General features: G+C 50.1%; 2 protein-coding genes across 2 annotated transcripts; both read right to left on the bottom strand.

Annotated features, from left to right (window-relative positions):
- Positions 1 to 340: 340 nt before the first annotated feature.
- On the bottom strand, positions 341 to 1279 carry LOC104271911 (olfactory receptor 1052-like). The gene has a single exon (XM_009866741.1). The coding sequence runs from the start codon at positions 1277 to 1279 to the stop codon at positions 341 to 343; it is 939 nt and encodes a 312-aa protein (XP_009865043.1).
- Positions 1280 to 7601: 6322 nt separating this feature from the next.
- On the bottom strand, positions 7602 to 8505 carry LOC104271912 (olfactory receptor 1009-like). Its single transcript, XM_009866742.1, is given in 2 exon segments — positions 7602 to 7922; positions 7924 to 8505. Coding segments are annotated over 2 exon segments (903 nt in total).
- Between the last annotated feature and the right edge of the window lie 4461 nt (positions 8506 to 12966).

Here is a 12966-nt window from a genome sequence, read left to right as displayed (position 1 = left end):
CCAGCCCGTAAATTGCCAAAACCCCCCCTGAAGTGAGGAGCGACAAGAAAAATCCGTGCCGTGCGTGCATTGGCAGGCGCTTAACACAAGAATATATTGAATGTATTGTGTTATGTATAAACCTATCGTAGAATATCCATTTAATATCACATTTTTGTACATACACACATGTATAACTTGGCATTCGTGGGGCCAGAGTCCTTTCTGGTTAAAAATTTCTTCATCTCCTGCTCAAAGCAGCCACCTCGGGTCGCTCGTGGCCTCATCCACGAGTATCTCCACGGGTGGAGGCTCCGTAGCTTCTGGGACGAATCCCATGTCAGGTTTTGCTGCGGAGGGTTCAGAGCCTGATGGTGATTCTTTCTGCTGTTCTCCTCAGAGAGTCCTTCACCTCCTGGTTCCTCAGGCTGTAGATGAGGGGGTTCAGCATGGGGATGACCACCGTGTAGAAGACAGAGACCACTTTGTCGGTGCTCAGGGAGTAACTAGAGCTGGGGCGTAAATACATGAAGATGGTCGTCCCGTACAACAGGGTCACCGCAGTCAGGTGGGACACGCAGGTGGAGAAGGCTTTCCGCTGGCCTTCGGCCGAACGGATCCTCAGGATGGCCAGGGAGATGAAGATGTAGGAGACCAGGATGGTGGAGATAGTGCTGAGCTCGATGACGCCGGCCAAGGAGAAGAGGATCATCTCGTTGAGGTAGGTGCTGGCACAGGACAGAGCCAGGAGGGGAGGGACGTCGCAGAAGAAGTGGTTGATGACGTTGGAGCTGCAGAAGGGCAGCCTGATGATGAAGGTCATCTGGATGATGGCGTTCAGGACACCCCCGATGTAGGAGGCGGCCACCAGCCACAGGCACAACCTCCGTGTCATGACGGAGGAGTAGAGGAGAGGGTTACAGATGGCCACGTACCGGTCGTACGCCATGACGGCCAGCAAGAAACACTCAGTCGTCACGAAGACGATGTAGAAGAAGGCTTGGCCCATGCAGCCAACGAAGGAAACGGTCCTCCTCTCCGATAGGAAGTTCACCAAGGTCCTGGGGGCAATCACGGAGGAGAAGCAGATGTCAACAACGGAGAGGCTGCCGAGGAAGAAGTACATGGAGGTGTGGAGCCGTGGGTCACCTCGGATGACCGCGATTATCCCCGCGTTGCCCAAAAGGGTGACGGCGTAGGCGAGAAGCAGCAGCGCGAAGAGGACAACCTTCACCTCCGCTTGGTCGCTCAGGCCCTCCAGAACGAACTCTGCCACCGAGGTGCGATTCTGCTCAGCCATTTGGGCCTTCATGTCTACTGAGGGTGGAGAGAGCCTGGAAGCACAGGACAGAGGGAACCACGCCTTTAATTATTGGAACCAAAATGGGGTAATTTGATAATTTACATCGTCACGCCCAGACCACGCGTTTCTAGGGAGCTTGAGTGGATGCACTGCCCTGAAAGCATCTCCTCCGAGTGTGTCCTCCTCTGCAGACGGAGCAAACAGACTTCCCCAAACATCCTCCCCACCTGCTGCAAGTCCCCATGGAAGGTTTCTCACGGTCTGAGCTTCGGTCAGGTGCTTTCATATCGCAGAACCTCTTTTTGGTACCTACGGTTTGATGGGATCCACAGATGCAGCAGCAGACAGGGATTTGGGTGACACAGACCAAATCGTCAGCTCTTCCCTCAACCTCCTGCCATTAAGTTTTTTCTCTGCATTCGTTTCCCTTCCTCCCATTTCAAACCGAAGATGAGGTACCCAGCTCTGATTTTGGGAGCAGCTTCTGGCTCTAACTGTAATAGGTTGGAATAAGAGTAAAAAATGCCATCGCTGTCGTCTGTTGGTTTTGGAAAGGACAGTGAGGTGAAGCAAAAAAACCAGTTTTGTTGTCCTCATTTAGGTCCTGAGGAGTTTAACAGTTCAGTCTTGGAAAGCTTGGGGAGACCATGAGCAAAATTCAGGTCCAAAAATATTCTTTTGAACTGAGGTAAATATCAAACATTTCCTTTCCATTTAGAGAAAATACAATGCGGAGGCTAAAACCATCATGAAACCCATGTGGGCTCCCCCATGACACCAGAGCAGAGGTCCTGCACCTCATCTCCAGAAGAAACTCGGATAGGGCTGAAGGCACGAGGGAGGGGAACGATCAAGGGCAAAAAAGACCCAGACGGGGAACTGGCTGCTCTAAGATGCCATCTGAGGAGGACAACCTTCTCAGAGGGAGCCTGGTAGTGGCACTGTGTGGCATCCTGGTGGCCACAAGGACTTCTCTTGCCCCGTTTCCAGCAGGACCTGCCTGCCTCTTCAGCTGGAAGGGGAGCCCAAGCCAAGGATGAGACCGCGGAGCTGAGCTGAGACAAACTCACTGGACTTCACCTCCCTGAGGTAAAGCTGCTCCCCTGAACGAAAATGTGAAATATGAGTTTCTGTCCCTGCTAACACGGCGGTTTGGAATCAAACAATTAAATCTTTACAGGATTAAAGGTGAGAAATGAAGCCTTACCCCACCAGCTGAGCAGCAGGATCACAAGACTCGTTGAAGAACCGTTCTCCATCAGGCTGGTGCTTTCGAGAAATACTCTTTGTTTTTTAAAGTGTCTGTCTCTTTATTTCAGGATCGGCGAGGGAGGTTAATCGTCCTTTGAGGGTGTCCTCCTCTCTTCTTTTGTGGGCGACTCTGCAGCCTCGGGCACAGTAAATCTGGAGGACTAACCCTTGAGGCCACCCTCCGAGCTTCCAGCTGAACAAGAACGTCTCTCCTGAGCCTCCTGCATGTTTACCTTGGCCGAAGCTCTTCCCTTGCAGCATCGTCTTGCTTTTATCCATCTCTCCGCGGGTCTTTGTGGGCAACAGGTACCCTCCTGAGGGACCGAAATGTTTGTCTTTCTCACGGCTTTGGCTACAGCTCAGGTCTCCAAGAGAAGTGACTCTTGGCCCTTAACAAGCCGCCTGAGCCGCTGACACAGCCTCAGCCCTGGAGGAGAGAGGGTGCGAAAGCCTCTGCTAATTAGTGTCACGGACTTCAACAACCTGCCACAGCACCCTCGATGGACAGAAGATCCAAACAAGCACAAGTTCTTCTTCACACGCCCCTCTGGAAAACGAGGAGGACGTGAGAAGGTGAATCCTAAGGGCAATTTCCTCCAAGTGCCTTAAACGCCTGTCGTGAGCAGCTGAGGCTGCCGTAATCCACTCGGGATGGACGCTGGGATTGCAGGAGATGAAGGGTGACACAAAGCTTCTGGGCTGCTGATGGTTAAGGACTAGGAGGTCTCTGCGGGACCCACCTGTCAGAACAGGACTGATAGAGACAAACCTGTTTAAACCTTTTACCTACACTCCAGCTCTTCCCACAAATATCACAGCTGCCCGTGTTTGGGTCCTTTTTGTAGAGCTCCAGGTCCTTCTGTTGCAAGACCCGTGCTCTGCACACAGGGAAGGCTACAACTCCGTGAAAGGAGGGTGTAGCGAGGTGGGGTCGGTTTCTTCTCCCAACGAACAAGCGACAGGACAAGAGGAAACGGCCTCAGGTTGTGCCAGGGGAGATTTAGACTGGACACTAGGAAAAATTCTCCATGGAAAGGGTTGTCCAACACTGGCACAGGCTGCCCAGGGCAGTGGTGGAGTCCCCATCCCTGGAGGGATTTCAAAACTGTGTAGACGTGGTGCTCAGGGACACGGTTTAGGGGTGGGCTTTGCCGTGCTGCGTTAACAGTTGGACTTGATATTAAAGATCTTTTCCAACCCATATGATTCCATGATTCTAAGACAATATCCAATGACACATGGCCAGACATGCGGGAGGGATGGACAAGCATATCTTCTGTCTACATCTGCCACCTTAAACCAAGATTTTCTTGGTTAAACGCAAGTTTTTCATGGTTAAAACCAAGCTTTTTCTGGTTAAAACCAAGCTTATCTTTGATGGGACTTTGATGATCATATTCCAACCTCCCACTAGACCATGTTGCTCAAAGCCTCGTCTAACCTCAGACTGAAAACCTTCGGTGCCTGGTTCCGGCTTCTCCAAGGAGATCATTCAAAAGCCAGGCAGAATCTGCACTTAAAGACACTTAAGGACACTTAAAGACACTTAAACAAAGACTGAAATTCGCTGTTTTCTACTGAAATTCTCTGTTTTTCCCCTGAAATCTGCTGGTTTTCCTCTCAAATTCGCTTTTACACTGAAATTCTCTGGTTTTCCCCTGAAATTCACTGTTTTTCCCCTTAAATTCGCTGAGACTTGCTCAGGAAAGGTTTATTGCCCTTTGATGATAAGGGGGCGAAATAAAAAAAGAATAAATAAAAAATAAAAATAAAAGAGGTTGTAAGGCAGGTTTTCAGCCATAAACGGGGAGATGCTGGTGGCTGTGGAGGAACTATCGTATTGATTCCTGGTCTCCTTTTGTGATCAATAAAGGTGTGTTTCTATTTTTGTTTTTAAGTTTTATTCAGATGAAGGGTGCCATTCCAAAGGCTGAAGCTTGAAGCTCACCTGGCTTTCTCCCCTCACTGTGTTTTCGTTGGGGTCAGGCAGCACGAGCCGGGATCCTTTAGGATGAACACAAATGGAGAATGGGCTTGAGGAGGGACCCTATCCCAGTTTAACCTCCAGAAAGCATTCAGAATAAATTTATTCAGACCAGAATACCTTTAATCCAGAGAAAACTGGTCTGAAACACTTATATCGTAGACAGCAGGTCCATAGGACCAGTTCTTGTGATGTTCAGAGCTGCTCCTGTTGCACCACATCCACCCCAACATCTGCCCTAGGGTGTGGTAGAACATTCCCTTATAGCCTCTTATTCCAGAGGGGACCTAGCTGACCACTGCAGAATTAGATAATTTATTTTTCTAGATGTTGAGAGCCAGGTGAACCCATTCCCACCCTTTATTTTCCAGTCCCAGATTCATAGTGGTAGGAAAAGGACATTTGCAAAACCCAGTGAGCCCCGGAGGATGTTCTCAAAAATTTTTAAAAAAAAGACACAAGCAATTTATCACAATTAATGACCAAAAAAAATGCAGGGCGGGAGGTGTCCTTGAGGAGGTCCAAAGGTGAGAAGAAAGGGAATGAGCTTCCCCGGCTCTTTCTGCTACAGGGTCAGAAGGAGGCAGGGGCAAACCACCTCGTTAGTGAGAACCACGTTATTGGCACAGATGGTGAAGACAAGGATGTCCCTGTCTTTGGCCAAGCTCCTTATGGCACAAACACCCCACCTGGCAGGCCCGAGCTCCAGGCTCTCACCACGCAGGTGGCTGCAGCTATTTCCCTCCCAAGGGATGCTGCACCTTTGCCCCGAGCACGAAATGGTCCTTAAGGACCCACCATCCCCCCTGGAGTCATCAGCTTAACAAGACCTTCTGGGCTTTACCAAGGAAGTTTCCTAATCGCCGTGAAACCTTCTCAACGGGCTTGTAATCAACGTACCTCCTTCTCCTTAACAAGCCACCAGAGACTAATTAGCAGAGGGTAACGAGAAAGAAACTTTCTTCCTTGTTAACAACAAAGTGCACTTCTACAACTTCCACGCTTGTCCAAACTAGTCCGGGCCCCGAAGCCAATGAATCACAGAATCATTGAGGCTGGAAGAGACCTCCAACATCATCGAGTCCAGCCTATGGTCATGGTCATGGTCATAAACCAGTCATGGTTTATTTTAGAGGATAAATCAAAAAAGCAAAATGAAGCAACCTAAGCAAACGCAGTTTAATGATAACGCCAAAATAAGATCCAAACGCCAGGATGGAGAGTAGGTACCTGCACATGGCGCTCAGGTGGGACAGGCATGAGGAGAATCGTAGAAACTGGTTGGAAAAAATCTTGCAGATCGTCGAGTCCAACCATTAACCCAGCACTGCCAGGTCCACCTCATCTGAATTATGGATTTTTGGGTAAAAGCTATTTCCACCTTCTCGCCTTCGAGTGGTGTTTTTGAAGGGCACCAACAGCATGCTGAGCTGAAGCTTCCCCCTCATCGGTTAGGCTTTATTTAATTTAAATTATTTATTTTATTATTCGTTTAAATCAATTTATTAACTCAGGTATGTAAATTCAGTTAATATATGCTTAAATTACCTGTCCAGACCACGTCCTGAGCGGGACAGCTCTGAAGACAACCCTCCCTTGCCGCGTAGCCGTGTGGGCCCATCACCCTCGGCTGCTGAGCAGCGAGCAGAGAAAACCATCCAGGGTTTTTTTTTCCGTTAAAATTCACCTCGCCCTGATGTGAGTGTTTAAAATAGACCAGATGATTCAAAGGCCCCGGACACATGGTTGTCTCCAGAAGGGGAACCCCCCGGTGACTCACTGAGACGTGAAAACCTACAGTTGAATGATGGGATGACTCCCAGAAAGGACGAATCCTTGACTCAGCTGACTCAACCCCTGAAACCTGGAAGAAGAAATTATGAATAAGCTGCAGCTGGGGTGGAAAATGAAGAAGAGGAGTTGTAGGGGGAGAGTCTGGCCAACATTGAGAGTCTTGAAGCTGTCAAGCGAGTCTCATGCGCCTGAACACAAGCTATGGCCCGAAGCATGAAGACTTTCTGCGTGGTCAACACCAGACTTTCTGTGGTCAACACCAGGTGATGTCCTGGGAAAAGCCAGGACTGGTCAATGTCTTGCAAACCTTTTCCTGGCCAAGTTGAGTGATTGCTCGTCATGGGGCGGTAAAACTCCACCCTGTTGTGAGGCCAAGGAGCACGTCAGCGTGGTGGTTCTGGGCTGGTCGGTGTCCATGGGGGACACACATCCAGGAGAGCCCAGGTGGTCAACGGAAGAGTGACTGAAGGAGCTGGGACTGTTGAGTTTGAAGAAGAGGAGGCTGAGGGGAGACCTCCTCACTCTCTGACGGTGTGGAGAGGTTGGGGCTGGGCTCTTCTCACGGGTGATTGGTGATAGAACAAGAGGGAACAGCTTCAAACTGCAACAGGGCAGGGTGAGACTGGATATTAGGAATATTTTTTTCCCAGCAAGAGCAGTCAGAGATTGGCACAGGCTGCCCAGGGAGGGGGTTGAGTCCCCGTCCCTGGAGGTGTTTAAAGGCCGTTCAGATGTGGTGCTGGGGGAGATGGGTTAGGGGTGAGCTCTGTAGAGCAGGGTCAGTGGTTGGACTCGAAGATCCTAAGGATCTTTCCCAACCTGAGCAGTTCTATGATTCTATGAAAATAATGACTCAGATTTATTGTACTGGAGCAAAACCTTAGGGAACTGCTTAGATTTATGTCCCTCTCCAACACGCAGTCTTTATTTAACTCATCCCCTTCTGCTCTGAGCCAACTTTTTCAGGCCACAAAACAATATTCTTTAACACTGAGTAAATTCTCTTTGGTAAAAAGTATCGGCTGTACATGTTCTAGAGCTGCTGACAACTCCATTCACAATGTACATGGGTTTAGGTTTGCCTGACCTTCCTGCTTTCTTTCCTTCTTCCAGACAAGGAATTTTTTTTTTCAAGGGCCCCCGACACAGAATCAATTCATAATTCAAACCCTGCAGTGCTCAGCACAAGGCAGAACATGTACATCTCACTGGACACACTGAAACGTCCAAGTGTCAACCTTATTTCTTCTGCTGGCTCCGCTGTGGCAGGTGGCATCGGCTTAGCTTTGGTTAAAGCGGGACCTGTGGGAATACACGGAGGAGAGGACCTTGTTCTTTGAGGATGCTCCTCACCCCCTTGTTCCTCAGGCTGTAGGTGAAAGGGTTGACCATGGGTGTCACCGCGGTGTAGAAGATGGAGGTCGTTTTCCCTTGGTCTTCTGGGTGTCTGGAAAAGGGATGGAAATACAAGAAAGCTGCGGAGCCATAGAAGAGGGCAACGGCCACGAAGTGGGAGGTGCAGGTGGAGAAGGCTTTGCGCCTGCCCCTCGCAGAGCTGACGCTCCAGATGATGAGCAGGATGCAGGCGTAGGAGACCAGGATGGCCAAGAGGGAGGTCGTTGAGGCTGGTGTCAGAGCACGAGAGGAGCAGGAGAGGGGGGATTTCGCAGTAGAAATGATTGATGAGGTTTGGGCCACAGAAGGAGAGGTGGAGGAGAGAGCTGGTGTGCACGAGGGCGTTCAGGCTCCCCACAGCATAGGAACCCACCACCAGTTGGACACAGGTCCCGTGGGACATGGTGGTCCAGTAGCGCAGAGGCTCACGGATGGCCACGTAGCGATCGTAGGCCGTGGCGGCCAGGAGGACGGCTTCCATGGTGCCAAAGACGGCAAAGAAGAAGAACTGCATGAGGCAGCCATTGAAAGAAATGATGTTTCTCCCCGCCAGGAGATCCAACAGGATCTTTGGCACGATGGACGTGGAAGAGCAGATGTCCAGGAAAGAGAGGTGGCTGAGGAAGAAGTACATAGGCACATGAAGCCGAGAGTTGGTCTTGATGAGGATGATCATCCCCCGGTTCCCTGACAGCGTGGTGACGTAAGCGAATGAAAAAAACACAAAGAGCAGCTCGGGCAGGTCAGTGAAGCCCAAGAGGACAAACTCCGCCACTCTTGAGTGGTTTCCCCCAGCCATCCTCCTGGCACCAGCACCAAGGAGACAAAGAATCACGGGGAAGAGGCGAAATAATTCCTCCAAGCTCATGGGAACACCCAAGGCTGACACAGGATTTGGGATGTCCTGGATAAAGGCACTCACTTGGAAAAAAGATGTGATCGTTAGCCTCAGTGGGTGGGCTGAAGATCCAAAATAATCTATTGAAAAATAATCTATCAACAGAATAATGGCTAATAGTTCATATATGGAAAAAAAATTTAAAAATCTTAAAGCTTTGGCTTACTCATCCTGGAAAGAATTATTCTTGCAAATGCTGTCTTCTCACAAACGTCCAAATTCTGTCTACTCCGTGACCATGGTTGTTCTTATTTAGAACAACCCCTCTGTGAGGGGTTGCTCTTATTTAGAAGGAAGAAAATACAATAATACCGTGCCTTAATTGGCCACATTAATTAGCGTTGCATTAAATAGCAAACGAAGCACGCTGGAGCGATTTTCTGACGCTCTAGTGACAAGTTTGGGTCAATTGAAGTGAGAGCAGCATACCTGATTGCAGTTCCATGTCTGCGTAGCTTTGAGGGAAAAACCACCTGGTTCTAACCTGAGTTAGACTCACTCATCATCTTCCTCATGCCTGATAAAAAACAGGAGTTTTTATCCAAAAAATGAGTAAGGAGTTAAGATTCAGTATGAATTGGAAGCTCCTTCCTTTTCGGAAGCTCCTTCCAAAACCAGGAGGGTTTCCCTCTGGCAGCCTCAGACGTGGCTGGAGGGTTTTAATTAAGTTCTGCCCCACGCCCAGGGGACAAATTACTGAAGGAGCACCCAACGGGAGAGTGAACCTTCCCTGGAGAGCCTGGGAGAAACATCAAGGTTTGTCTCCAAGGCTTTAGGGATGGGGTCTCCAAGGCAAGTCTGAGACTCTGAGTAATGGATGAATCTAAGGAAATCATTGTTTTCCATTTGCAATGATCGGTTAGATTCAATTTTTGAATTTTTTTCCATTTAGGAAAAACTATCAGTTAGATTAAACTAAAAAAGGGTAGATTTAGACTAGATGTTAGGAAGAAATTCTTCTCTGTGAGGGTGGTGAGGCTCTGGAAAGGGCTGCCCAAAGAAGTTGTGGATGCCCCATCCCTGGAAGTGTCCAAGGCCAGGCTGGATGGAACATCGAGCAACCTGGTCTGGTGGAAGGTGTCTCTGTCCATGGCAGGGGGTTGGAACAAGATTTTCAAGGTCCCTTCCAACCCAAACCATTCTGCAATTCTATGATGATTTCATGATTCATTTCCTTTTTCACCTTGGGTGGTGGTAATGTGGCTGAGCATGGACATCCCAAGCACACTCATCACACCAAACAACATCCAAACCAGCCCTTCACAGGTTGCTCTCATGGAAAACATCACCCGTCCCATCTCAAACATCCACGTTTCACCGCACACCTCAACGTCCCTTTCCCTGAAGTCTCTGCCTTGGACACATGTGCCAACGTTGCAGGTATCTAAAGCCATCTGAGATTTGTCCTGCCCCATCCTTCTCTGGCCTTGCTCAACCCAACTTTCCCCTTCTTGCTTTCTTAAGAAATTGGGAAAATGCAGATTTCTGTTTCTTGAGTTCAAAAAGAGCCTTGAATGGTGGTAAAAACAGACACAGAACTGACCCATGTTTGGATAGGATCTCCTTGCATTTTCCACCAGAACCCCAGGAGGAGTTTTTTCGCTCGGGGACAGTAACTGTGTCTAAAATGAGTCATTATAATATTTCCTAGTTCTCTTGTGAAAATGAGAGATGCCTCGGCCACCGAATTTGAAAGGAGCAAAGCCAAACCGAGCCTCTGCCTCTCGTTCCTGTACTAAGGGCAACAAAAGGGACCTGGGTTCCCAGTCAGCCTGGAGAGAAGAAGGTTGTGCTCCCAGTTCCTCGTTCTCCCCGTATCTCTGGATGGCACGTGATGGAGAGGAGCCACCACCCCAGCGCAGGATTTATGCATTGGTAAGACAAAGTCTTCGACTCCTTTTAAATCAAAGGGAAAATAAAACTCATTTCTCTCTTTGTGCTTTTTTCACCCACCAGCTAGAGAAGATCTCTAGAACTGGATCCATCTCACCCTCTTAGATTCAGCTCATAGCAAGACCCAAATCTGGATGCTTGCTGTTACCTGTTTGTGAGCTGAGGTCTCCTCACAGCTCACACAACTCTGGACGATGCCACCAGTAGAGTTTCTTGATCTCTCCAGCTGAGAAAATGTAGGTGTCCACCTTGCGCCAGACCCCATGGATGGACTTGACCAAATCCTCCCTGGTCGTGAAGGGACAGCACGTACCCAGTCACCTCGTAGAATTGTAGAGTGGTTTAGGTTGGAAAAGACCTTAAAGATCATCCAGTTCCAACCCCATTGTTGTGTTTTACCCATGGCCAAGGAATGGCTGTGGGTCACCGAAGCGAGAAGAGATGCTCTGGGACTTCAAATAAAACAGTAAAAATCATCTTGAGTCTTTTCTTTAAAGGAAGAAAAAAGTGGAAACTTCCTTGCACGTACGTCCAACAGCATCCTGAGGGTGATGGTCATGGAGGAGCAGAGGTGTGGGAGCGCGGCAGGAGTCGTACAAAGAGGTCCCAGCTCAGTGGGTCCCGTTGAAGACGTCTGGAGAGATGTGAGAGGAGTTCTGCTCCCCAGGGCTGAGCACTGGGGCCAGTCCTACGTAATATCTCCATCAACAATCCGGACGAGGGGATTGAGTGCACCCTCAGTTTGCAAATTGGGTCGGGGTGTTGATCTGCTTGTGGATGAGAAGAATCTGAACAGGGTGGATCGATGGGTCCTAAACGTTCTTGACAAGAAAGTTTCTGGTCCTCATCCAGGAGACCTTTGCGGTCAATGGGGAGAGGAAACCTCCCGAGAGTCCTCTCCAGCAGGGATCTCCAGACCTGCCTTCTCAGCGGTTGTGTGCTGAGGACACCCAACAGCCAACGCCCTGCTTTTGGTGGAAACTCCAAAAAGTCTGGTCCAGAAGCCCAGGACCCTGCAGGCCGGCCATGAGATGAAGACAGGAGTCATTTCTTTTTTCGCAAGGAGATGAGTGGCTCAGCACCTGCTGTCCTTCCTCGTGGGGCTGGTACTTGGAGCTCAGCTTGGGCTGAAAGACCACAACTCTCACTTGGATCTCAATCCTCTCTGCTTTCATCCTGATTCTATGATTCTATGATGCTCCCAGAGGTGGATGTGAAGACATCCTTGCCTAAAGCTCAGCAGGGCAGCTTGAAAATAAACTAACGTCAGCAAACACCCTCTACTACTTCACATAATCAAAAGATTTGGGGGCTGAGGGTCTCTTTGAGCCTCAGGAGAGTGACAAAGCCCAAAGCAGCTCTTCACCTTCTCTCTGCACCTCTTAGTTTGGAGAAGCAGCCTACCTGAATGAGCAACGGGGCTTTGGGCTCCAGTCTCACAGCTGCTTTTTGAGCATCTCAGCTCCACGAGTCCGTGTTGGACACGACCACGCCAGGGAGCCGAGGAGAACCTCACCGGCAGGGCACAGTCCCACGGGGGTTGAGCCAGGGCTGGTAACAGGGTCCATCAGTGGTCCCAGGCACCGTGGATGATCTCGAGTTCCTTGTTTTGCAAACCACAGCTCACAAGTTTGGCGGCCAGAAGCCAGCAGAAGATAGCAGTGACCTTGCTACAGCCAAGATAGATGTCACCCACCGCTCTCCTTTTCATCCATGCAGCCATCAGCCACCTCAACCCAAGTTGGTCAAGCACGATTTGCCCTCGGTACATCCGCGCTGGGTGCTTGTGGCCACTTTCCCATTCTTCTTCTGCCTGGAGAGGGATTTCCTTCTTAGTCCTGCTGGGGACCAAGGCAGCCCTCCACCCCGGCGACAGCATCCCCCTGCTTCCACCCACCACGCCGGGAAAAACGAGATCCTGAGGGAGAGGTGCCCAAAACTGGAAGGGAGGTGATGGGAGGGATCGGATGAGGAACGTGACAATGGACTGAAAGGGGCGTTGGCCATTCGTCCCCCAGCGGAGTGCCCACGGGCAGCAGGACCTGCAGTGGGACAAGTTGAGGGGACGTGTTTTACAGAGTGGGCACCAGCTCGGAGGCAGCCAGCCCCGACCCACAGCCCAGGCTGGGACCACCCTGAGCCAACCCCCAGGAGAAAGGGCAACCCGGTTCTTGGCACCAGAATTTGGCCAGAGTTGGGCTCTGCCTTGCGGGGTCGGGTTAGACATCACTTTGGGTGTCAAGAAACGGTGTTTTACAGCCAGAAGGGAAGGAAACCCCCATGATCTGGGCAGCGTTTGGGGTGCAAATCCTGGTGCAATTCCTGTCTGCGGCTGCATCCTTGCCTTTCCTTTGTGTCTCCAGTAGAAAAATCCTGTGCGACGCCACGGATGAGCCCCGGCAGCTCCGCTCCTGCCCGAGGCTGAGTCTCCTCCATCCTCCTCCTCCTCATCCCGGCTGTCAGCGCTGC

This window comes from Apaloderma vittatum, unplaced genomic scaffold (assembly GCF_000703405.1).
Source record: "Apaloderma vittatum isolate BGI_N311 unplaced genomic scaffold, ASM70340v1 scaffold21153, whole genome shotgun sequence".
In the NCBI taxonomy this organism is placed as follows: Eukaryota; Metazoa; Chordata; class Aves; order Trogoniformes; family Trogonidae; genus Apaloderma; species Apaloderma vittatum.
This window is presented reverse-complemented; position numbering and strand designations above follow the sequence as displayed.